The 27,044-nt window shown below is 42.4% G+C and overlaps 2 protein-coding genes and 1 long non-coding RNA gene across 3 annotated transcripts in view; all 3 read right to left on the bottom strand.

Moving 5' to 3' along the window:
* Positions 1 to 1,095: 1,095 nt before the first annotated feature.
* Positions 1,096 to 9,048, bottom strand: LOC135105195 (transmembrane emp24 domain-containing protein bai-like). The gene is made up of 6 exons (XM_064013283.1): positions 8,896 to 9,048; positions 8,406 to 8,678; positions 6,846 to 6,966; positions 6,427 to 6,497; positions 2,868 to 2,994; positions 1,096 to 2,664 (listed from the first exon to the last, which is right to left on the bottom strand). The coding sequence occupies exons 2-6, from the start codon at positions 8,589 to 8,591 to the stop codon at positions 2,543 to 2,545; spliced, it is 627 nt and encodes a 208-aa protein (XP_063869353.1). The 5' UTR covers positions 8,592 to 8,678; positions 8,896 to 9,048; the 3' UTR covers positions 1,096 to 2,542.
* A 2,563-nt stretch (positions 9,049 to 11,611) lies between these two features.
* On the bottom strand, positions 11,612 to 15,512 carry LOC135105196 (uncharacterized). Its single transcript, XR_010270747.1, has 3 exons — positions 15,069 to 15,512; positions 12,373 to 12,551; positions 11,612 to 11,851 (listed from the first exon to the last, which is right to left on the bottom strand). It is a non-coding gene; the product is annotated as an uncharacterized LOC135105196 (long non-coding RNA).
* A 1,594-nt stretch (positions 15,513 to 17,106) lies between these two features.
* LOC135105192 (mucin-2-like) overlaps positions 17,107 to 27,044 on the bottom strand; it is a 20,219-nt gene continuing 10,281 nt past the window's right edge. The window contains exons 2-8 of the mRNA XM_064013280.1: positions 26,342 to 26,503; positions 26,073 to 26,194; positions 25,515 to 25,662; positions 23,564 to 23,695; positions 22,996 to 23,119; positions 18,791 to 22,584; positions 17,107 to 18,373 (exon numbers count right to left, since the gene is read on the bottom strand). Coding sequence (XP_063869350.1) covers positions 18,192 to 18,373; positions 18,791 to 22,584; positions 22,996 to 23,119; positions 23,564 to 23,695; positions 25,515 to 25,662; positions 26,073 to 26,194; positions 26,342 to 26,503 — 4,664 coding nt within the window. The 3' untranslated portion in view covers positions 17,107 to 18,191. The remainder of the gene's footprint in view (positions 18,374 to 18,790; positions 22,585 to 22,995; positions 23,120 to 23,563; positions 23,696 to 25,514; positions 25,663 to 26,072; positions 26,195 to 26,341; positions 26,504 to 27,044) is intronic.

The following is a 27,044-nucleotide window of genomic DNA, read 5'->3' as shown; positions in this document are numbered from 1 at the left end:
ATATATATATATATATATATATATATATATTTTTTTTTTTTTTTTTTATTGTAAGTGTACAGTGATCATATAATTCTCAAGCTAGCTAGTTGAAAACTTGAAAAGTGATTTTATATAATTAGTATATTTGTATGTATGCATGTACATATCTGCATATATCTGTATATATACATAAATGATAGTTATGTTGCCAGCTTTCTTGCTATCCAATGGCTCCCAAGATAAAATAGCTGGACTTTCTGGGCTGTGAAATTGTACAGGCAAGCAGCGTGCAATAACTGCTGAAGTGAACACGAGATTTTTATTAGGTAGTAGTATTGAAAGTTTTATATTTCCATCCAAATTTTGTGTATGAGTGGATGCAATGAGTTTGTTGCCATATTGTGCCATCTTATATTTTCATATTGTAAGATTGCTTGTTATTTGTATGAAATGTAAAGTGCTGGCCAGAATGGTCAGATTACAGATAGATTAGTCTGATAGCAACATTTGGCAACTTCCTCTCAATCTCATCATAGTGTTGAATGAGGAATTTTATTTATATATGTATATTATTCTTTATTTTTTCCATTATTTCTGTACAAATGTATGCTGACTTGCCTATATGTACTTTGTGTTTGAAAGAACTGAATATGAGTAAAAAGAATTCTGTAATACTTTTTATAAATATAATAAATTTGATGGTAACTTTTACCTATGTCTGGGCTTTTCCCTGGCCAGTTTTGTTTCAAAATGCTTCCATGTTGATAATCAGTTCTCTTGTGGAGAGCTGATGGTGTCAATCAATTTCCTTCATGATAATCTATTTTGTTCATGTGTGTACAGAAAGCATGTTAAGGCTGGAATACATGAATTCATGAGATTAATGAAGAGGCTGGCAGGTAATGAATGAGTGGGTTTGGGTGCTGAGAGATCTGCAGTGTAAACATTTGAAATGGCTGTATAAATCTCTGTGAGAGCAATTATGGTCTCTGTCTTGCTGTGTGTGTGTGTGTGTGTGTATAAACTATTGAGAAATCTAACAACCACTTCTAATCTGCTTTACTAGCCATTAAAACTTATACATATTCAATGTAAGGTATTAATATGTCATACTGTACAAATACTTTTTATTCCTTGAAACCAGAACTTGATAACGCACATACTTGAGTACACATACACGCACACATTCACACAGACTCATAAACACACATACACACACCAGATCCTCTATTTTCCTAGTTTGAATGAAATGAATACAGTGGTTCTGCAGTAATGTGAAGGTTAAGAACAAAGAAAGTTCCAAGATACAAAGCATAAATGAAACATGGCAGTTGTTACTGCTTCCTTCACCTGGTATAATGGTTTAAGCTTCAGACAGTTCAAAGAATATGTACACCTGAGAGTATAAGTTCTTGGATTTGATGAGAATTCATGAACATTTTCAAGTAAGCAAAGAATCAATATATATTATATATTTATGTCACTAGCCTTACCTGAAATGACTAAAAGCAATAGAAAACAATTGCAGCTTGTACCTCCTACATGTTGGGCCTTTATATGGTTTTTGTAGGGTGGATTGTAGTGAAGTACATGTGCATAAAACCAATGATTCATACCATGACTTACCTACCAAGTTCTGCTGCTATGCACTAATTTGATTACACTACCTCCACCAAAATACACTTGCTTTTAATTGGAATCCACCCAGCATACTTCAAACTTTAATACAAATGGATAAATACTTGCACATACACAAGTTTAGGAGAAATATGAATAAAAAAATCTGGTACTTATGAATTCACTACTGGTGGTACTGGAGAGGCAGTCTGGCTGAAGGAATGCTGCCATCTCATCTGCATGTCATAAAAAGTTATTAAAAAGGGACGGAGTGAGGGAGACTGGGAACCCCCTCCTCAGCATTGTTACTCCTTCAATGAGTCAAGGTGCAATTCTTCCTCTGCTACCCACATTATGGGGATGTTAACCTTGCACAGGGTATAGATTTGAACATATCAAGCACATTACTTTGAAACCACTGTAGCTTAAAAATTTGGCCAGTATACATTTACTTTCAAGCTTACATTAACTAGTAGATCATAAATAAAATTTGGAGCAGTGATCAACAGAAAACACAATAAGAAATGGTATCAAACATCCTTCGTGCTGGTTTGTGTCTTGGGGTAGTGAAGATTTTTGGCAGCACCAAGCCCCCAGAGGGTCCTTATCATCTAAAGATTCCAGGCATTATTTGACAAAATTGTACAACCTCATTATTCCAATCTTAAAAAATGTGTACATCATCATCATCATAAAATGCAGAGAAAATCTGTTAGCCAAGAAAGAGTAATTTCATACTGATGCAAATCTAAATGAATAAATTAACTATAGATCTTCTGAGTTAATAATCAAGCAAAACCATCTTTTGAAAGCAAGCACTGTGTTTAATTTCTCTTGAAGTGAACAAAACAAAGACAAGTGGTGCAACAGCTACTGTGGTGGCTGGGGTGGCAGGAGCAGAAGGTTGGGACAGGTAAAACTGCTGCATCAGCCACACAATTCATTACTCAATGAGTTTTTTGGCTTTGAAGAATTTGCGTAGGTAGAGGACCTGCCAGGTGGCCAACCCAATCAGACAACACAAGGAGAACAAGGAAAGATACAGCACTCTGGAGTTGGTTGACTCTGGCAAAAGAAAAATAACATTCATAATGCATGTGCACCCACACCAATTGCAGGTCTTTCATGTTAAGTAAAAAATAAAATTTTGATAAAACCAACACATGATTATACAATATATATATATAATGCTGAATGCACCTTAAACATAATTTTGCATAACCTATTACACTTCTAGAATAGGATGGAAAGTCAAACACACTAATTACCATTAGTGTCGCGCATTTCCTCCTCTCGTTGTCTCATGTAGGAGAAGTCCTGAACAATGCTCTCACTTAGGTCCTCCAGCCTCTTGAGTTCAATTTCTAGAGGCTTGAGTTTTGCCGCTTCACCAAGCTGTAGAAAAAAGGTGGTGAGGCATGTTACTCAGACACTCTTGCTGCAAGCTTCCTATCAATAGGCGTTTTTTAACTTGCTAGACTTTGTAGCTTTTCTAATTAATCTTATCTAAATAGGACTATGTACACAATGCTTGGATAATTAATGGAACATATGCATTCACTCACTCCCCTACTTGTGAAAAGGATAAATTATTGAGGCTTATTTTGTTTATAACTTGAAATGCTAGTAATTTCAGGTGCACGATTATCCTAGATTGTCCAAGGCTTCCCTTCCACCATCTCAGAGGGGGAAGAAAGTAAAAAAAATAAATAAATAAATAAAAAAATAAATAAAATAAAATAAATAAATAAATAAATAAATAAATAAATAAATAAATAATAATAATAATAATAATAATAATAATAATAATAATAATAATAATAATAATAATAATAATAAATAAATAAATAAATAAATAAATAAAAGATAAATGAATAAAAAATCTTGATCACCAACACAGCACACCACCAGGCCTCACACTCTGCCTGCAGGGTGCCACTTGGCTGTGTATCCTTGCAACCCAGCACCATAGCTGCCATTTCAACAAGGTTGCACTAACCCCCAAAGTAACATGACACACTGGTCTCATTATGTTCTAATTACTTTCTACAAAAACTTAACATAGAGAATTCACATGAATACAACCTAAGTTTGCATTTTGTGATCATAATTCTTTTAACTCCTTAATACCAATCACAGCATTTTTTCATAATGTAGTAAAGCAATACTAGAACACAATTCTGAGGATATATTACATTTGTGTCACATCCTTACTTGTCAGGCTGCATCCCAGATGCATTATTTAGATATGGTTGGCTGTTTCAAAACAATTAACATGTCCAAAGCAGCAGCAGCAGTTTACCATCATCTACCAAGATGCTCAAGATGCTTCTTGTGAAATGAGGGAAGTACTGAACATGCTAGTAATACATAACTAATCAACTGATACTGGCCAGACTGAGAATGGCTTTCTTGGTTGTGATTAACGACATGAAATTTAATATAAAAGTAATATGCAAAAATATGGCTATCTTCCATGAGTGAACCAGAGGTTCCACTGTCTCTTGTGTCAATATGCAAGTAAAACAATAAATTAATTTTTAAAAGTCTGCCTTCTTTTAGAAAAAATGTCATCTATTTAGAAAGAGGCCCAAACTGCTCGTCATTTTCTAAACCCCCAAGCTACTGACTTTTAATGGAAGGTGTCAGTAGGTTAACACATACACACTCACTCACTCACTCACTCTCTCTCTCACACACACACACACACACACACACACACACACACACACACACACACACACACACACACACACCACACAACACAACACAAGTGTATTTATCTGGAAAATTGTTTCAGTACATACTGCCAGTGGTTGTTAACTCTAATACCACACATTGTTAATGATTCAAGCCAAATTTGCACAGATAGCTGTGTGTTGTTATTAGTATGTCTCAATATCACCTACACTGTTTTCTGATATTACTGAGAACTTAATCCTTGGTTCTGAATATAATATAAAGCCATCTCACATTAGAATCAGAACTGGAGAAAGACTAACATATTCCTGAATAGAGAGGTAAACCATATGATGCAAAAGTTTAGAAAACAATGCAAGGTGAATAACCGATCTGTATAATTTCCTGTTAGTCACATCTTAAGTTTAGTTTCTGCTGGCAAGTAATCCACTATCCAAGATTCCATCTTCATATGAAGCCACAGAAAAATTAATAAATTTGTGTGCTACATCACAGCATGGGGTAAATGACCCTGATCTTATTAGAAACAGAGCTGACACTGGCACAGGTGGGTGCCATCAGGGATAAGTGGCAGACTTTTGTTATCTTTTTCTCTTGTTTACCATGTGTTGGTGACTCCTTGGAATTGTGTGACACCAAGGTGGCCAAGACTTTCTTTAGATAAGATATCCCAGTATATTTCTTTGCATTTGGTCAATAAATTAATGAGGGACAAGTCTTGAACTCTAAATTTTTGGAAGGATGCTACTGTACAGGCACCTTAGTCGTCCTCTTGAAAATGATGATCTTTCGCTTCGAAGATCCTCAGTTAATAGTTATATGTATAAAGGATGTTTGGGAATGTTGTTCCTTTCTTTTCAAATGTTGTACTTGTCACAACACTATCTCACAAATCCAAACACTATTTCCCTTTCTTACATTATCTTAAGTAGAAAATTGTGCACACCAGTTCCTCATGCCAGCCAATAACCCATGTCAGCACTACATGAGCCAGCAACAGGTGACAAAACACACACAAACTATAAGAGGTGACAGCTACATACATCATACGGCTTCCAATACCATTCTTCTGTGGCTTCTCAAAAGATGGACTTGAATACTAAGATTTTTAAACAATCAGTTGAGACTGTACACTAATGTTATAATCAACCTCAAATCCTAAAATTATCAATATCTGATTTTCAGGTGTAAAAAGCACACACTTTCTCTTTTTTTATCTACATGCCTACAGCCACACATGGAAAGACTTACAAATCTCTGCTGGTGAGAACAGAACCAACACCAACATGGAGGAAAAAAGTTATTAATTAATCTAGTCTTGCAACAAGTTCCTACAAATCACCTTCAAATAAAAAACTTGGCAAGAAGTTTGAATGAGAGAGAGAGAGAGAGAGAGAGAGAGAGAGAGAGAGAGAGAGAGAGAGAGAGAGAGAGAGAGAGAGAGAGAGAGAGAGAGAGAGAGAGAGAGAGAGAGAGAGAGAGAGAGAGAGAGAGAGAGAATGTCACTCCCCAGAGATAGTTATGAGAGATTCCAACAAGTTTGCCAATATAGTTTTGGAAGTGCCTTGAAACTCCTTTGAAACAGTTCAAGTTGTAGGAAAGAGGAAAAAAACAAACATATAGTTCACCAGCAAATGGGATGAAAGAATGAAGTTTAAATAATCAATAATTCTCAATTGATTTACTGATTTAGATTTGTGGTAAAACACATTGCACAATCAGTCTATTATTTGAAACACAATGAATCATATAACGTCTTTTGCATCACAAAGCTCTTCTGTACACCCTCACATTCAACCATCTTCCTATTACGTCTTGGTCACAACCACACTCTCCTTTCAGTTAAAAACAATCACCTTCCTTTTATGATCATTCATACTAACTACAAACATTCACTGACTGAACCATTAGCACACCTTGTCTCACTGCAAGGCAAAATGTACTAACTCACTCACTCAAGACTCATCCCAATACAGCGTTTCTATCATACTGCATGTCTCTACTTGATAACAGTTAACTACACCCTCACTGTTTTGATATCTTGGTCACTGATCATTTTAGGAGTCCTATTAAGTCAAATCCCCACATCTGAGCTTCATAAATCCACAGCAAGGGAGGACAACTTACTGCCTCATAGGTCTTGGCCTCAACACCATGCTTGGTCTTCAGGGTCACCTCCTGTTGGATGCCTCGTATGGCTGCAGAGAGCAAAAGTTGTCAAATGAGTGATAAAGCCAATACTACATGTTAGTCATTCCGCTTATAATATATATTTATATTTGAAAACAATAAGTTTAACACAATAAAAACAGATATGTGGTGTAGAAATTAAACCACCAATAGGACACAATATCTTACCAATCAGAACATAATGCTCATCATGGTCTAGGCAGAATTTAGTTGACTTTCACTATTTATCACTACATCTATACTCTGAACCTTTTAATTATTTCCTTTATGCAAGACAGGCAGTGGGTGAGGGTAATGTCAGAGAATGTCTTCACCCTGACACCACCAGCACACTTCAGGCATACCCTGCCACTTACTTGGGGGCACACGGGAGACAAAGCAGATCTCATACACATCATAGTCTTCCGTGTTAAAGATGAACTTCCCATTGTCTGCCTCCTCCTTGTTGTACAGGTGGTGACCCTTGGAGTCTGTCACCTGCAAGTCAGGGTGTAATCAAAAGCTTTTCGTCTCATCAACTCCTCTCCTCTAACTGTCTTCAGCCTCTCTCTCACTGCTGCAATGTTGCATATCTAGCTGTCTTCTACTGCTATTTTCATGCTAACTGCTCTTCTGATCTTGCTAACTGCATGCCTCCCCTCCTTCCGCGGCCTCGCTGCACAAGACTTTCTTCTTTCTCTCACCCCTATTCTGTCCACCTCTCTAATGCAAGAGTTAACCAGTATTCTCAATCATTCATCCCTTTCTCTGGTAAACTCTGGAACTCCCTGCCTGCTTCTGTATTTCCACCTTCCTATGACTTGAATTCCTTCAAGAGGGAGGTTTCAAGACACTTATCCACCAATTTTTGACCACTGCTTTGATCCTTTTATGGGACTGGCATTTCAGTGGGCATTTTTTTTATTAGATTTTTGTTGCCCTTGGCCAGTGTCCTTCCTACATATAAAAAAAAAAAAAAATTAGCAACACTGATTACACAGGTTTTATGGAAATAACCTTAGCCCACTAATTTTGAAATAGTGACTATTTACTTCCGGGCAAAAATATGATGTTTTTTTTTAACTGTGACCAACACAATGAAGGAATTAGTAATAAAGTTAATGAACCTAACCTAACCCTTGGATGGAAATGCTAATGTTACCTCGGTATCATCCCTAATTACTAGCTCAGAAAAGTATCTTACATAAATCTGCATTTTGCTGCCAACAATCACTCTTTCCCAACAAAGCCTTTTCAGATTTTCTTCCTTTCATGGAGCACTGGTTGTGTGGTGACATGACTCAGATGAACATGCCAATGAGCCACAAGTTGGACCCGGAGACAGAGACTGATCAAATTCAGGTAATAATGTGAAGATATTTAAATCAGGAGGCAACAACCCGTGTTTGTGATGAGGACAACCAAGGTGCGAAAGTCTCCCTAACAGCGTCATACACAGTAGCGATGTTATTTCACTCAAAGAGGCTAGATAATTTTCTGGGAGAATCAGGGCATAAAGTATAAATTTGACAAAACTCTTGTAGCACTGCACTACCACGGACACTGCCAATCTGAACCAAAAATTGCAAATGACAGAGGTCAGACTCAGCCTGTGTCCACAAGTCTTGTAAGATATCAGTAAGTAGCACATTAGGTAAGGAGAAACATCAATACTTTGCCGTAGAATAAGTAATTACCAAAGAAAATTATCATGACATTCCTTTGGTCTTAGTACAGCTGTGAAATGACGGCAGGCTCATGGACATCCTGGGGAGACTTGTGGGCTACAAATATAGTTCATTTGATATACACACGATCACCCTCTACTGCATCCTATCACCTTGCGCTTCCCTCGGGGCATGAGGGGCACTACCTTACTGGAATCCCTGAAAGGTCACCTGCAGGCAAGTGTTTGGTGCACACACGGACGTACGCACCTGAATGTCCACTTTCTGTCCCTGCGCCTCCTGCACTTCGTACTCGCCGGACACCAGTACGTTCTTGTGGATCTCTTCCTTGAAGCACTTCTGTGTGTTGGGCTGCAGGTGGAACATGATTCCCTCCACCCCAGCAGCAGCCGCCGCCAACACTACCACCACCACAGCCACCTGGGCACGCCTCATGCTGCCTGGCGCCGCTCACTGGCTCTGCCCGCACCGAGGAGATCCTGCTGCTACTGCACGCCCTCACACCGCGATAAGGAAGCTGCCCTGGAGAGTGACAGTCGCCGCCGCTCAGGTGTGGTGGAGATGATGGCTGCTGCTGCTGCTGCCTCAACTCCACGTCACTCTTCCCTCTCCCCCTCCCTCCCCTCGCTCTAACCCAGGCCCGTCCCTCCCTTCCCCCCTACCCCATATTTTACCATTTACTTTCATTATTTCATTTCGATATTTTAGTTTCATAAAACTCAGCGGTGTAAAACTATACCTCAATGCTTCCTGGTACAGTCCCGTAAATCGTAAAAAAATGCAGTGGCCAACGAGACGCTTGACGTATGTGCACGATTCGATTCCTTTCCGTCTGCACACTGCACAGTAATTCAGCGTTGCCAGATTGTTTTGGCCGTATTATCGTACTACACAGGTTGAAATTATTGTACTTCTGGTAAAATTAACGTATATATGTAATTATACCAAATGTTATGCAAAACCCACTCCAAATACAGCAGAATTTAGGTTTTATATATATATATATATATATATATATATATATATATATATATATATATATATATATATATATATATATATATAGAGAGAGAGAGAGAGAGAGAGAGAGAGAGAGAGAGAGAGAGAGAGAGAGAGAGAGAGAGAGAGAGAGAGAGAGAGACTCTGCCAGTAATTTCTTCATTGTTACTCGTTCACAGACGGCAAGTTCTGTGACTCCCTCCCTCTCCCTCACAAGATGTCGGTGCAGAAAGAAAAAAGGCGCTATGAGTGATCTGCCCTCCCGCGCGGCTGGGAAAGAGAGGAAGTGCTGAGGAAAACTGGGCTGACTTGCGGTAAAGTAGATGTGTATTATTACAGGTAAGTGTGTGTTTGTGTTTATCTCTCTCTCTCTCTCTCTCTCTCTCTCTCTCTCTCTGACAATAGAATGTAAAAGAAAAGAGTTAAAGAATGACAAAGGATCAATTTGTTTTAGCAAACGGTCTAGACATTCTAGAGTCTCATCTACTTCATCACGTTCATCAGCACAAAGAAAGCAAGAAGCAGCAGCAAAGGTAGCCAGACTTAGAAAGGAAATGGAATATCATGATAGTTTAGAAGAGGCAGAAGTTAGGTTAGCTGAGACAAAAGAAGAGGCAGAAGTTTGGTTAGCTAAGACCAAAGCAGAGGCAGAAGTTATGTTAGCAAGAGACCAGGCAATGTTTGCAAAGAAAAGAAAGAGAGATTTAGCAGTTGCTAGTGCAGAACTTAATGCTCTTAGATTAGTTGAAGAAGAAGTAAATATGCTTCTAGGTAATGATGAAAGTGTAGAGAAGCAAAGTTATCTTCAACAGTACATAGAGTCACAAAATGAAATTAAAGCACAAGCAATTGCAAATCAACAAAGTGACAATGCCATGCCTCACAAATATGTTACATTCCATGACCCACAGGAACCTTCTTCTTGCAATACAGATAATGAATTGATAACAAATGAAGTACATGGACAAATATTTAGTGAACCTCAGGTAATAAATCTCAACCCTACAGCTCAAAGTCTTGTATCAAGCTCTCGTAGACACACTCATAATGTCAACATGCCTAATAATGTGAGACAGAATCATCAATCCTTTTCCCATCCTGGGGGAACCTTTGCAATCAACATATCTGATCCCAAGTGGAGCCTCCCTCCAATAGAACCTAACACCTTTGATGGAGAACCCATGGAATTTCCAAGTTGGTTGAAAAACTTTGAAATTTATGTAGAGTCTAAAACTTCTATTGGTAGAGAGAGACTTGCCTACTTAGGTATACAACTGGTGAGGCAAAGGATGCCATTAAAATGTTAATGCACTTTAACTCTGATGGTGACTATGTGCAAGCAAAGAAAATTCTTAGGGATAGATTTGGAAACAAAAGTATCATAGCTGATGCTTACACAAAAAAATTAATGAATTGGCTACCAATCTCTCCGCATAATGGTCCAGCATTAACAGCATTCTCAGATTTTTTGAAGTGCTGTTTAGCTGCAATGAAACACACTTCTCATTTGTCATTTCTGAATGACCCTAGAGAGCAGAGAAAGGTGCTAGCAAAACTCCCTGAACATATTGTTCATGACTGGAGAAAGCAAGTAATGATATATCTTGATACTAACAGTAATAACAACACTCCTAGTAGTGATGAAGAGCACCACCCACCCTTTGAAATGTTATGTGAATTTGTCCAGAAAGAAGCAAAAGGAGCAAGCAATCCCTTTGTTTCCTGGAATTTAGTAAGTAGGGAAGTAAATCACTGGATCAAAACTCACACAAGGGTAACCAATTGGAAACCAAGGGAATCAAACATCATGACAAGAATAGAGGGAGTAGAACTTTCATGGCTAAAGCAATTGAGGGAAAACCAATGTGGTCATTCCCAAGTAAAGTAAATGTACAAGCCAACAAACAGTATCCCAAGGACCAGGAAAGGAAAGGACGATTCTGTCACTACTGTACAAAGGATCATGATTTAGATGATTGCAAGGAATTTGCCAAACTTGATGGTAATACTAGGTACAAATTTGCTAAAGAAAAATGGTTATGTACAGGGTGTCTAAAAATGGGTCACAAAGGAAAGGATTGTAGAAGAAGGAAAGTTTGTAAAGTATGTCAGAGATACCATCCCACAGCTCTTCACAATGATGATATGACAAGAACTGACAGCCAAAAGGTGCCAGCACAAGCAACTCAGCCTAAAGATGATAAACCCACAGTAGTAGCAAATAAGGTCAAAGTTACAGAATCAGTGACACATGAAAACGTGTAATATGTGTAAGTATCAGTATTCAATGTTATATTAAGCACCAAAGCCGATGGTCACTTGTTGCTTGTGTGGGGTTAACCCGCTGGTCACCTGCAGGCATCACTCACGGCCAAGTCGTGCTCAGACAAAGACGGGCAGGATGGTGACCGAGGTAAATACTTTAATTTTGTAGTAAAAACTGATTGTCATAGTGCCAAGTTAATCGCATGTATTGTTAATGAATATTGTAATATGTTGAAAGTGTTTAATATCAGTGTATAATGTTATTTTGTAAGAAATTGAGACTGAGAACTTGTTTGCAGTTCTTACGGTCATGCCTACCTCATCAATAAACGTGTCAGGGAGAACTGCCTTTCCTTGACCCTACGATGTTAGGTGTGATCAGTAAAACAGATCAACTGAGAGCCAATTGATGGCCAGCCGGTGCAGCTACACTGAGAGAGAGAGAGAGAGAGAGAGAGAGAGAAATACAACAAATTTTAACACAACAAAAAAATATATTACTTTTTTATTTATAAGTGTAAATAGAAATACATTAGTACTACTTCTACTACTACTACTTTCAGGACACACTTATATACTAGAGAATAAGAAGAGGTGAAGAAATTGTGAAAAAATTGTGAAAAAATGGAAAGATGCTGAAAGAAATTAAGGGAAATTATGAAAAAATGGTGAAAAAAATAACGAACAGTGAAAAAATGAGAAAAAATGAAGAAAGAGTGAAGAAATAATAAAAAAAAAAATGGTCGTTGTAAGAGGTACACCCTCACAAACACTGCTACACCCTCCAACACTGCCACAGCCTCCCAAACATTGCTACATCTTCCCAAACACTGTCACACTCTCCCAAACACTGCCACACCCTCCCAAACAGTGCTACACCCCCCTGAAACACTACCACAACCTCCCAAACACTGCCACACCCTCCCAAAGACCCCAAAACACCCAGACAGACCTTAAACTTTTGCTACGTCCCTTCTTGACCATCGACAAACAGACATACACAGCACTGCCAAGACGTCTGCATATGTTCTATCCCCAGGCCTGCACCCACTCACTGGGGGAGGCGGCACAGATGAGGGCTGACAGCGCACTGCAAACATGTCCTTTTAAATCCTCCTCCCCCATCTCTCACTGCAAGATTAGGTTGGGTTAGGTTAAGTTAAGTAAAGGTTAGGTGAGGTTAGGTTAGGGATGATTTAAGAGCAAAATAAAGAAAGAAAGATGAAGAAAAGGAAGGAAAAGAGAATGAAATGAAAGAATAAATTAATTAGGTGTTTTATTTACTTTTAATTAATGACTATAATGTTTTAAGAATATTTGAGTGAATTCAAAACAAGAAAACTGAAAATTAAAGAAAAAATCTGCATCTCTCTCTCTCTCTCTCTCTCTCTCTCTCTAAGGAAACAAAAAAATTATAAACACAACAACAACAACAACAATAACTACTACTACTACTAATACTACTATTCACCCTGGAGTAGGCTGGGATGTGTGGTGAGGCTGGTAGACTGAGTTGATTTCATGTTCTTTTGTCGTTTTTTTTTTTATTGTTTGTTATGTGCTTATGTTTAATTTATATTTTATCACCATCTGTACACTAAAAGACAGAGCAACACACACACACACACACACACACACACACACACACACTCCATCACCATATGTGTAATGAAAGAAAGGGCAACTCTCAGACACACACACACACACACACACACACTGCATCACCATCTGTACAACGAAAGATAAGGCAACACACAGACACACACACACACACACACACACACACACACACACACACTGCATAAGCATATGTACAACGAAAGACAAGGCAACACACACACACACACACACACACACACACACACACACACACACACACACACACACACTGCATAAGCATATGTACAACGAAAGACAAAGCAACACACACACACACACACTGCATAAGCATATGTACAACGAAAGACAAGGCAACACACACACACACACACACACACACACACACACACACACACACACACTGCATAAGCATATGTACAACGAAAGACAAGGCAACACACACACACACACACACACATACACACACACACACACACACACACACACTGCATAAGCATATGTACAACGAAAGACAAGGCAACACACACACACACACACACACACACACACACACACACACACATACTGCATAAGCACCTGTACAACGAAAGACAACACACACACACACACACACACACACACACACACACACTGCATAAGCATCTGTACAACGTAAGACAAGGCAACACACACACACACACACACACACACTGCATCACCATCTGTACAACGAAAGATAAGGCCACACACACACACACACACACACACACACACACACACACACACACACACACACACACACACACACACACACACACACACACCTTGAAATACCTTGAAAAAAACACTGAATATTTACTGGGAGGGACTGGAAGGGAGTTAGGGAAGGTACCACTCTGGTACCTTCCCAAGTCACAACTGGGGGGGCTTGTGACGTCACGGCTGGGGGGTTGATGACGTCACAGCGACCGTTATTTACGTACGTACGTATTTCATTTTGAAAATGACCCCTCTAAAAAACGCAGCTAGACAGGAATGCTTTATAAATTCAGGCTTGCCACACATTTTAACTAATACCACAAATAACAACACATTTCAAAACGCAGTAGTATTAAAAATATTTAAAAAGAAGTATCTGGAAACTGTTGGAACCTTCACCCCATTTAAAATCGTTCAAATGTCCACCCATTCTGTCTTAAACATAACGGAAAACACTTTAAAAAATCTGAACTATTTTCTAAAATCATTTAAAGTGAGCTACAAGCACAAATAAAAAAATCTACCGAAAAAAAATCAATATTATTAGAAGTTGAACACGAATAAAAACAAGTGTACGGTGCATGCATTTCACTGAGCGGGACGGCAACACACTTAAAAAATACCAACTATTTTTTTAAACCAATAAGAACCTAGTACAGGCTGAAATAAAGAATTTAGTTTTGGGACCGTAAAAAAATACGCCGAAAACGGCCCTCTTATTTACACAAAAACAACGCCAAAATCACCACTTTTCACGCAACACACGCGCTCAAATAACTTAAAAAACAACGAAATATTTTTACAAACCATAAAATCTTAGCTACAAGCCGAAATAGAATACTTAGGAAATAAAAAAAATAATAATATTGGAACCGGAGGGGGCTGGGGAGCCTTATCCAAGATGGCGGTGGGGGGCCAGTGGAGGAGACGACCAACCACCCTTCTCACTCATTTAAACTCTCGCCAAACTTAAACTAAGTAATGGCAAGTATATCTAACGAGCGGATATTAAAGCTTGGTCTTGTGGCTCCGCTTTGCGACAGTATTGGTTGAAAACACTCATAGATAAGATAGATAATAGCTGATAAATAGAGACCACCCAGATTGATTACATTCTCATTAAGTTAAATTTTACGGTTTTTAGCAACGAGACGAGGCTGACACAGGGATATATTGTGCTGGAGGTTAGGTGAGATGCGTTAAAATGAGTTAAAACCGTGGATTGTTCAGTTATTCATTAAAAAGTTACGTTAAGTTACCTAAATTTATTCTAACACTTCCTGGCCTTACCTTCCCTGTGGTGGTGATGGTGGTGCTGGTGGTGATACGATACCTTCCTGCCTCCTTGTCACTATGGCTGGCTGTCTAGCACCTTCTCACAGCCAAACTTTTCTTTATTTTGCTTGTTTTCACCCACTGCTGCCTTCGGGTGTCCACTGTTAGAGCCCACGCCTTCCTCATTACCAACTAAAGAAGGTTTAACTCATGGGTAAGCCTTGGCAGCCACTGTGTAGGCGTGGTTACACACACACACACACACAAAAAAAAAAAAAACACAAATTCTGACAGGCTGGGAGTTGAAATAGACGCATACTAACACCACCGATAGACGCGACACACTGACTGGTTAACTTGACAGCCAGCTCAGGGTTGCCAGATTGTTTTGGCCATATTATCGTACTACACAGATTGAAATTATTGTACTTCTGGTAAAATTATCGTATATATGTAATTATTCCAAATATTATGCAAAACTGCCACTTTCCAAATACAGCAGAATTTAGGTTATATATATATATATATATATATATAGAAAGAGAGAGAGAGAGAGAGAGAGAGAGAGAGAGAGAGAGAGAGAGAGAGAGAGAGAGAGAGAGAGAGAGAGAGAGAGAGAGAGAAAGGTGTGTGTGTGTGTGTGTGTGTGTGTAGTGAAAAAAAACAACTGCCCTTAACAAACAAAACACTTTCCTAAATACATATCATTAATAATTGGAGAAAACTACAGGACACTTCGTTAAGTTGTTTACTTACTACTCGTATGTAGGAGATTACTGGTCTTGTTCTTCTCTATATACATCCGGCACGTCATCAGCAGCCCCGGGAGCGAAATTTTTTTTTTCCCAAACGATTTGGATTATGGGGGCGGGGCTTAAGTGATGCGTGTGTAGAGAAAACGAATTTTATGGTTAACTTAATGATAATATTTTATTAACTCTCTCTCTCTCTCTCTCTCTCTCTCTCTCTCTCTCTCTCTCTCTCTCTCTCTCTCTCTCTCTCTCTCTCTCTCTCTCTCACACGCACACACACACACACACACACACACACACCGTCTCATCCATGATTACCATCATGCTTACCACTTGGAATATTTATTTTGACCAATTCCTTCATTGTTTGTAACACACTGACTTAGAGAGTGAGGAGCTTTTCTTGGTTTCTTTTTCGGCATCAGCTGTCTACTGTCTGCCACCTTACGCTTTTTTAATTCACTGTCACAGGTATCTTTGACTTTACGACCAGTGTGCAAACATCTCCTGCCCCCAAGTACAGTTGATATAGCAAGCCTGTACCCAAACTATTTGGCCCACTGTAATAAGTTGTATGATCGTCGTCAGGCATGGGCTGTGTGCTACCGGCATGACTTGCTTGTCCGTGGGAACAGCACAAACAATTATGCAGAAGCACCCATGAGGATTCTCAAGGATCAAATTCTTGAACGTGTCCGTGTATATAACATTGCACAATTACTGGACTTCTTGGACTTTTTCTTTCTTATTTATTCGTCGACACTTGTATCACAATGATTTTTTTTTTTTTTTTTTATGGTAGGGTGGTCCTCTGAGTTATTCATATCAACACTCCGGCACATTCCACTCTGTAACGCGTCTCAATAACAAGGAAAGACAGACCCGGTGCACTGCTTGGTTCCAGGGTCGACATATGAACATATAATGAAGGTTCACTTTCAGGGCAAGTGGATCAGAGCTACATAGTCCTTTATTTCTTGTTAAGCAGGTATATGTTATGTTCAATTAGCTTATTAAATTTTTTTTTTAATTTTTTTTTATTTAGCATACTTCAGTATCTATCAACAGTTAAATTCAAGTGTATGTATAATGTACTAGTAATGAGAACGTCCATGAAATAATTGGCTTTAGAAGTACAACATTCCTACACTCACCAAAATGCACAGCATGGCAACAGTTGCGCTACAAGACGCGATCGCTGCGAACACACTTTGTTTTAAAGGTTGTGTTTACACCAACGAGTGGTACTCATTCAAAGTAAGTGAATTAATAAATGACTAAATAAATAAATAAGTAAATAAAAAAAAATGGGTTTGTTAAATGGCCATTCTTAATCTACATCAAACATCTAATAAATGAACGTGCTCTTACTATATCATGAAGAAAAGCAACACAGTTGATAATAGTGTTCTTGAATGAAAGATGAGCGCAGCGCGCCCAGTCCGCACCAGACCAAAATGAGAACAGTAAGAAATGTAAAGAAAGAACAAACAGCAGCAGATCTGTTGGCCTCGACAAGGTTGTTTGTGATAAATTACATTAATCTCAGTTTAGGCACTCATCGCAGGGCGGGGTAGAAGGGCTGCGCCACAGACACACACACACACACACACACACACACACACACACACACACACACACACATACACTACTCATTTTCTTGTGCTCTGCTACAAGTATCTCAGGGTTTTTACAGTACAGCATGTTGCATGGCGCTGCCACACAACCCACAACACTATTTGAGCGATTCATTGATGGTGATGAGGATATTTATGATGGATGGCAACAATGATAACAACAATAACGATGATGCTGTTGATGGTGATGATGATGATGATGATAATGATGATGATGATGATGATAATATTAATAATAATAATAATAATAATAATAATAATAATAATAATAATAATAATAATAATAATAATAATAATGCAGTGCCTGAGTGCTGTTCACCGTCCCTTCATCACCACGTCCCGTAACTGCTGGCGCCAGACGACCTGTGCTTCCATGTCCACAATAAAAACTCATTTATGTACATCACCTCTGCTTCACCGCCTTCCTCAGGACACGCCACGCCAGGAGTGTCCGCGCCTCCTACACCGCCATCACCACCACCACCACCACCGCCACCTGTGTCCCTCTGCTGCAGCACCACCAAACACCCACTCTTCAGACAGGATCTTGCCGCTGCATCAAGTTGCAACATCCGGCAGACTTTGTCACTACTAACACCAGAAGCAACAACAACGGCGGCGGTGGCGGGACAATAGCCGCTGGTAGAAGATGAAACAGCCGCGATGAACCGGTGGAGTCAGCAAACTGCTCTCCGTCGCTCGGCGTGCGGCGGATCCACAGAGAACACCCGTCTGACGGCATCCCCGAACTAGCGGTACCAGCCCAGGAGGTACTGCAGGAGAGTCACTCTCTTCTTGGTGGGGGCGGGCGGGGTGGGAGGAGGAAGCGCAGCACGCGGGCACGTGGTCTCGTAGTCCAGAGAGAAGCGCAGGCTGCGCGTTGCAGTGTTCAGTGTGCGCACCGAGAATCTCTCAATGTCCTCGAAGCGGTCTGGAGGAGAAGGTCGCAAATTATTGTTCACGAAAAAAATAAAATAAAAAAAATAAAAAAAAATAAATAAATTATATATATATATATATATATATATATATATATATATATATATATATATATATATATATATATATATATATATATATATATATATATATATATATAATCTGCTTACATACCCGTCTAAAGGCAGTAATGAGAGGCACCCTATCAAAACTGCAAAAGCCTCAAGGGTTGCTCCCAGGAAAGTCAAGTGAAGACTTGCACCTAACGCCATGTGGCGCATGCACCCTGCCCTTACTTTGGCTTCACTCTGGGTGCTTCATTATTATTATTATTATTATTATTAATATTACTATTATTATTATTATTATTATTATTATTGGTGTGTGAAGGAGCGATGCGTGCACTCACCATCAGGGTAGGAGGTGTGGTCCGGCAGGCTGTGACGCAGCTGTCCCCCGCACACCATGCGCTGCCGCAGCACCACGTAGGCACCGCCGCACACTGGCTCCTCTCTCACTGGATCACTCTCTTCTTCATTTTCATTAAGTCCTTCATAAACGTCCTCCTCCTCCTCCTCCTCCTCCTCCTCCTCCTCCTCCTCCTCCTCCTCTTCCTCCTCCTCAGCGTGGGTGTCCTGTCGTAGCGTGTAATCGTCACTGTTAGCGATGAGATCAATTGTCGCCTCGATTACGTTCTCACTCGGGTCATTCACCTCCACGTCACTGTGAGCGTCGTGCACGTGTATGTTTATCTGCGCGCCGAGGGTGGCCTTGGTGACTGTTATGGCTGGTAAGGTGGTGGTTGTGGTGGTGGTGGAGGAGGGGGAATGAGTGGTGGTGGAGGAAGAGGTGGTAGTGGTGGTGGTGGAGGGGGGATGAGTGGTGGCAGCGGAGGAGGTGGTGGTGGTCGTGGTGGTGGTGGGGGAGGATTCCTGCACACCTGATGGAGTTGTCAGGCTCCCTGAGGACGTCTCTCCTGAGGACACAGTGGTGGTACCTCCTGGTGCACCGTCAGTTGCAGAACTTGTGGCTTCTATTAGTTTTTCAGAAGTGACCGTTCCTCGTAGAGCTGACTCTGTAACAGTGACATCCTCTGAGCTTGATGGATCTGCTATGTCGGAGGCTGAGATATTGACCAGTTCTGTAGAAGTAGTAACCGGACTTTTTTCATCTGCTAACTCATCACTTTCATTATTGACGACCGGAGGTTCATTCAAAGGTGTGGTTCCTAATGCATCAGAACCTTCCTCTTCTGCCAAGTCCTGCAAAGCTGCCCCATGGCTCTCAGTGGTGACCTCTCCACTCGCCGCGTGCGCCGGGCTGTGTTGCGCCACCGCCACAGTTGTCTCGGGACTCACAACACTCGGCTCGTCACCCTCACTAGGAAAACCAATCCCCGAGGACACCACAGTTTCCAGAGGCAGGGACACAGACGCCTTGCTGCCGTCTAGGATGAGCCAGGGAATGCCGTCAGCCAGAGCGGGGCGCGGCTGAACCTCTGCCGGGCTCTGAGGAGCGTGATCGGCCATCACCAGGTCGCCCACCACTTGTACTGATTCGGGGTCAGTGACAGTCAATTCCACCTGCATGGAATCCCCAGTTCCTGGTGGCTGGGCGGTGGAAAGACCGAGGGTGATGGTGGTGGTGGTGGTAGTTGGGGACACAGACACAGCAGTGGCTGGCGGGGCAGTGTGAGGGGTAATGACAACAGATGTGGTGGCAGTGGTGGTGACTGAGGTGATATCAAAAGTAATGGTGGCAGTGGTAACTGGATTGTGTGTGGCGGTGGGTGAAAGGGATGACGAGGAGGTGGTGGTAGTGATAGTGGGTCCGGTGCTCGTGGTGGGCGGGGATGCAGATATAATGTTGTGAATGGTGGTGGGAATGACTGTGATAAGAGTGGAGGTGGTGGTGAGTGTGGAGGTGGTGGTGGCTGGGCTGGGTGTGACAGGCGCAGCAGTGGTCAGGTGGATGGTGGTGGCGGAGGCTAAGGAGGCGACGGTGTTGATAACGAGGTTTATTGTTGCTTGTCTGTTGCCGTCATCTTCCATGGGGGAGTCTGCATCACTGCGGGTGTCTTCTGGTGGCGCCTCTACCTTCACGGCGAGGTGCACGTCCTGGCCGCCATCCCCGAGGGTGGTGATGGCGGTAGTGGTGGTAGTGGTGGTGGTGGTGGCGGCAGTGGTGGTGGTAATGGTGGCGGTGGCGGTGAAGTAATCCGCTGTTATCAAGGCGGATCCAGCGACAGGCTCAGTGACAGACTCCATGTCAGCTGTAGGATCAGACTCCGCAGATTCCTCCATCGCCAGAGTTACTGTCACAGGCTCAGTCTCTGCGGCAAGGCCGGCGTCTGTTGTGGCGTCAGTCTTTAAAGAGAAATCATTGAAGTTCGCAGACTCCAGGATACTCATTGCTTCCTCCTCCAAGGTCGTGGCCTCAGGCGTAATTGTGGTCTCCAAGGGGCCTCCCGAGACATCCATCAGATCCTGGGCTTGGGAAGAAGAAGGGAATGTAGCAGCCCCACTCACCACCATCCCTGCGGTGACCCAACTGGTGTCCTCCTCAGACTTGGTCCCGCCCAGCGTCCCTATGTACAGGTCGCCTGGGTCCTCGGAGGGCTGGTTACCGTTTAGTAAGTATTCCGTCAGGAACTGGTCCTTCAGTTTCTCCAGCATCTCATCCACGTCCTCAGCGCTGCTCTCCAGGCTGGTCACGTTGACAGGCGAGTGTGTCTCCTTCAACGCCCACAGCTCCGTGGAGGTTAGAACAGAGGCTGCTGAGAGGTCTGAGATGGTAACAGGCGGCATGGTGGGGACGTCGGGGGAAGCTATTCGGGTGTCAGCGGGGGTGGTTTGCGGAGCTGAAGTCACGGCATCCTTGGTCGTGGTTTGGGTGTTTGAGAGTGGGGCGTAAGGGAACGTGACAGGGGGGTGTGTGGTGGTGTCCTCAGGGGGTAAGGTCTCCATGGCGAGTGGAATGGTGGTGGCGTCGAGTGGTGTGATCTGGGTAGAGAATGTCTGGTTGCCTGAGTTCTCGTCGTCTGGGGTTGTAGTCAGCGCAATTGAGGGAATCGTGACGTCTGGGGTACTGTTCGGCGCTGGGGTGCGAGTGTTGAGAGGTGCGGCATGGACGCTGAAGGCTCCGTCATCTGGGAGGGTCTGGGAAATGTTGGGCGGCTGAGGCGGGACAGTTTCCATGGTTAACTTCGGATAGGAGGTTGTAAAGTCTGGCTCGGCATCCTCCTGGACCGAGATGTAGCCTGATGTGATCTCCACGCTGTCCTGAAGCACCGGGGGCTGTGGGGACTCAGGGCGTGGGGACTCAGAGGTCGATCCGGTACTCGGCGAGGCTTCAGGCGAGGACGCGTGAGCTTCAGTTACTGGTATGTCCGAATTCAGCAGGAAAAGGTCGTTCCTGTCAGCAATGTCGCTTGTCTCCGTCTGGTCCTGAATGGCGGTGGTGAGAATAGGACCTGTCTCTTCATTGTCTTCCTCTTCTACTCCCTTCTCCTCCTCCTTGCTCAGCTGCTGTTCCTTCTCCTGCTGTATCTGGTTGACAACGTGCTGGATCTGCGTTATAACAGCCTCGTTGGTCTGGGACGCCATGATGGGAAACAGGGGTATCGGGCGTTCCTCCACTGCGGGCTGCTCCTCCACGGCGTGTACTGGGACCAGACTAGTTGGGCTGGGATTCTCTGCATTGGAGGTCACTGGGGCGATGGGTGACTCGCTAGTGATGTTCTCCGATGTACTGGGGTCTATTGAGGCAGGATCATCTTGACTATCTTGTGACCAAACGACCAGAGGTATGATGTTGTGGTCTCCCTCCTCGGCCACAGCACCGCCAGACACGCGCACCTCCTCCACGGTCCTGTTCACCAGTCCCAGCACGTCCAGCACGCCGAAGTTGACTCGGTCCTCCTCAGAGTACTGCTTGGAATCGCTCTCCTTCCTGTCGCCGCGTGCTTCAGGTTGATCTACACTCTTATCTGACCTCCCGCCGCGTGCTTGCTGGGGCTGATCCACGCTCCTGCCTGCCCTCCTCCTACTGGTGATGGCGCCGCTGCCATGTCTGTTTGGTTTGCGCTTCTTCTCACTGGCGACCTGGCTGTGGTGGCTGTCTCGCACCATTCGGCTCAGACTGTTCTGCTCCATGTTCACGTTGCGGAACTCACGCTTGCAGGATTCCTCGCTCTTCTGGGACCTGTATGAGAGAGAGAGAGAGAGAGAGAGAGAGAGAGAGAGAGAGAGAGAGAGAGAGAGAGAGAGAGAGAGAGAGAGAGAGAGAGAGAGAGACTGCATAAGGACTTTGACGTTTCTCTTTAATAGGCTACTTCATTTGACTTTATTTCTTTATCATCATTAATTAGTCACTTTCAAACATCACACACACACACACACACACACACACACACACACACACACACAACAACAACAACAACAACAACAACAAGGCAGCACAATCACTCGCAATACTGAATCACCCATCCAAGAACTAACCGGACCCAACATTGCTTAACCTTGCAGATCGGACGAGAAGCGGAGTATTCAGCACACGCACACACACACACACTCACACACACACACACACACACACACTACCCTTTCCTCTCACTTGGACAGCCTGGTGAAGCACACGTCATAGTTGAGATGGTCAGCGAAGTCAAGTCCGGAGTCATAGTTGAGAGAATGGACTGTCGAGGCGTCCTGGCGATAGTACTGCAGACATCCGTGAGGCGCTGGGGGCGGTTGTAATGGTTTAGTGGTAAGAAAGTGGGATTACAAAGGAGTGGAAGGGGAGGAGAGAGACAAGAGGGGAGAAAGGTACGTGAAAAAAAAGAAAAAAGAAAAAAAACAGAAATACAGTAGGATCAGGAGAGGGGAGAGGAGAGGAGAGGGGAGATGGACAGGAGTAATAGTAATATGAACGAGTATATAGTTCCATATTCAGGGACGCTTTGCTCTCTCACCACTACTATTTTCAAAGGCCACAGAGATGATTGGCCGTGTTCTCAAGAGTGTTTCTCCTGTTAATAACGTAGAAATCTTGTTAAACTGTCACTGCAACTGTAAAAACACCCTTAAGAACCCGTGCCACTTCAACTACCAGAGCCTTTTGAAAGCACATATAGTAGAGGTGAGGCGCGAAAGTGCTTCAGAACATGGTCTAGAATCCTTCTCACCTGCCTCCTCCTGCGGGTGCTGCGTGATGAGCACCTTCCACTGTCGCTGCGGGAGGCCCTGCCGCGGGAGCAGGTGTGAGTTGTCCAGCTTCACCTGTACCTCCACCTCCCCAGGCAGCAGGTCCACGTATACTGCAGGGATGGGAAGAGAGTCAGGTGGTGGTGGTGGTGGTGGTGGTGGTGGTGGTTGTAGTTATGGTGGCGGTGGTAGAAGAAGAAGAAGAAGAAGAAGAAGAAGATGATGATGATGATGATGATGATGATGGAGGAGGAGGAGGAAGAGGAAGAGGAAGAGGAAGAGGAAGAGGAGTAGGAGGAGGAGGAGGAGGAGATGATGAAAAAGAAGACAAAGAAGGAGAAGGAGGAAGAGGAGGAGGAGAAGAGGTGAGGAGGAAGGCAAATTATTATTATTATTATTATTATTATTATTATTATTATTATCATTATTATTATTATTATTATTATTATTATTATTATTATTATTATTGTAATTATCATCATCGTCATCATCATCATCATCATCATCATCATCATCATCATTGCTACTACTGCTCTTACTACCGGGCATGAAATTTACTGGGCGTTGCGACATGACTCATTGAGAGGCGACTGTGCATCTGGAGAGAACTGAACAAGAAATGAGGAAACGTCTTGTCAACTTGGGAATGTATTCTGAAACGCTCTTGCGCCGCACACTGACTATACTCACAAGACTCCAGTTGAAATTACATAGATTTTTAATTAAGAACTGTTTAAGGTTCTAGTGACATATTAACATGATTTATACACTTAATTATTAACAGGACAAACTTTCTTGAGAACCAGTTAATTATCTCCGTGACCTTGGCAAATAGTAGTGGTGAGAGAGCAAAGCGTTTCAGAATTCGGGTCGTGAATGTTGGAGACGCCACGTCTGGATACAGTGTGCTGGTAAGCAGGACATGTCGCCAGTGGTGCGCTCATTACCCAGCCAGGCAGCACTGTATGGGAATCACACATGCGCTGCCAGATGTACGGGTTCTTGGTCATTGGCACGTTACTGGCCTGTTTGTTATGCGGTCAGGGGGTTCGATAGCCACAGAGCTTCACGTAACACGAACTTCTATAACTCTATTCAGAAACGCTTTGCTCTCTCATCAAACCTGTTTTTCAAACAGGTTCTCAAGCGTGTTCTTCCTGTTAATAACGTAGAAATCTTGTTAATCTGTCATTAGAACAATAAAAACATCCTTAGAAAACACGTGTAACTTTAACTAGAGCCCCTCCAGTATCTTCCTCACTTTTCCCATGGAGACAGTAAGAAAAAGTTTTTTTTTTTTTTTATGTACTGGGGGCACTGGCCTAGGCAAAGAAAAAGTTATATAAAACACTGAAGGTGCTGTTCCCTCTGTGACAGTGGTCAAAAAAAGGATAATCCAAAATCTGAGAGGTGTCGTGAAGCATTCCTCCTGAAGCAGTTAAAGTCAAAGGTAGAAGAAAATGTAGAAGCAGGCAAAGAGTTCCAGGGTTTACCAGTAAACCTTTTCACCTTTCTATCCTATATATATATATATATATATATATATATATATATATATATATATATATATATATATATATATATATATATATATATATATATATATATATATATATATATACATATACATATATATATATATATATATATATATATATATATATATATATATATATATATATATATATATATATATATATATATATATATATATATATATATATATGTATATATATATATATATTTTTTTTTCACATTTCTTTAGGGACAGGCACCTCAGTGGCACCTTCGTTCTCATGTTACCCAAGGCCAGTGCCCTTCTTACATAAAAAAAAAAAAAAAAAAAAAATGAAAGACGAAGAATACTAGTTAACTCTTGCATTAGGGAGGTGGACAGATTAAGAGTGAAAAAAATAAACTTGATCTATTCACTGTGTTGTCGTGAGTTGTTTCCACAAAGGGTTGGCGTGAGGGGCTGGGAGACGCTGGCACGCGTAGCCAGGAAGGAGTCCTCTCGGCACCGACCTCGGCGAGGCGTTCCTAGGTCCAGCACTTCGAGCTCCAGCCTCGCCTGCACTACCTGTGGGGAGGGCGACGCGGTGGAGAGGACGGAACACCCAACATTGAAAAGACCGTATGTGGAAGATGAAGATCTAATTATTGGTGAGCTTCTTTTTGACAACAGTGACACCGAGACAAGAAATACTATGAAGTTTTAGGGAAGTGCAAGGAAAACTGGGTGATATTTGAGAAAAACAAGAGAGTCAGTCAAAAATACATAAATAGTAAAAAAATAAATATTAAAAAAAAAAAAAAGAAAACTGTAAACAAGACCGCAACAGGGAAGTGCCGTTGCAAAGGTCACACCTCCCGAGCCTCAAGCACCACCACAACAGGAAGAACACAAAAGCAACGTGAGACGAACCCAGGTCACTTTCCGAGAGAAGAAGAAGAAGAAGAAGAAGATGGCGAAGCACTCCTTGACCACACCTTGGCGTTGGCCCTCCTGATGGTGATGGTGCAGGAGGCGGGATCAGTGGTGGCCTTGGGGAAGTCCTTGTTGACGAACCACGTGTTGTTGTGCCGCGCCACGCCGCCACACAGCACCGGCACTGCATGGGAGACACGCGGGATGGGTGACAGGGATACGGAGACAGGAATAGGGGTTCTCTCTCTCTCTCTCTCTCTCTCTCTCTCTCTCTCTCTCTCTCTCTCTCTCTCTCTCTCTCTCTCTCTCTCTCTCTCTCTCTCTCACTTACCCACGCAGCACACCCCGCCGGAAGTACATTTGCCAGACGCCACGCCCCCGAGCTTGATGCAGTCGTCGCTCTTGAAGCAGGTGCCCCGCGGCAGGAGGGTGTTGGCGGCGGCGCACTCCACAGGCTCCACCTCGGGTTCCGGCGGCCAGAACGAGAATCCCACTGCGAAGGAACGGGGGGACTGTGAGGTTACGGGTTGTGCTGGTGGTGGTAGTGGTGGTGGTGGTGGTTATAGTAGGAGGAGGAGGAGGAGGAGGAGGAGGAGGAGGAGGAGGAGGAGGGGGAGGAGGAGGAGTAAAAACGACAACAGCAACAAAATGATGATGATGAGGATGATAATAATAATAGCAGCAGCATCATTAGTAGTAGTAGTAGGAATAGTAGTAGTAGTAGTAGTAGTAGTAGTAATAGTAGTAGTAGCATCATATTTAACAGTGTTCCGTTAATTACGACTTACATAAAATAAATAAATAAATAAATAAATAAATGAAATAAACCAATGAATCACCTACTCACGTCACTCAACTCGACAGGAGCAAACAGTTGAACATGAATCATATACGTTCACACACAATGAACCGCTGAATCATCCATAACTGTCTGCCACAATGATTTTAGGTTATGTACTCATCGCAGGCTCAGTGAACGCCACCCTCACAACATCTGCCTTGTTTTAACGCGTGACTTCTCCCCAAACGAAGAC

Source organism: Scylla paramamosain, chromosome 11, assembly GCF_035594125.1.
Source record: "Scylla paramamosain isolate STU-SP2022 chromosome 11, ASM3559412v1, whole genome shotgun sequence".
NCBI lineage: Eukaryota > Metazoa > Arthropoda > Malacostraca > Decapoda > Portunidae > Scylla > Scylla paramamosain.
Note: the sequence above shows the minus strand (reverse complement) of the source record. Positions and strands in the feature narration are given on the sequence as shown.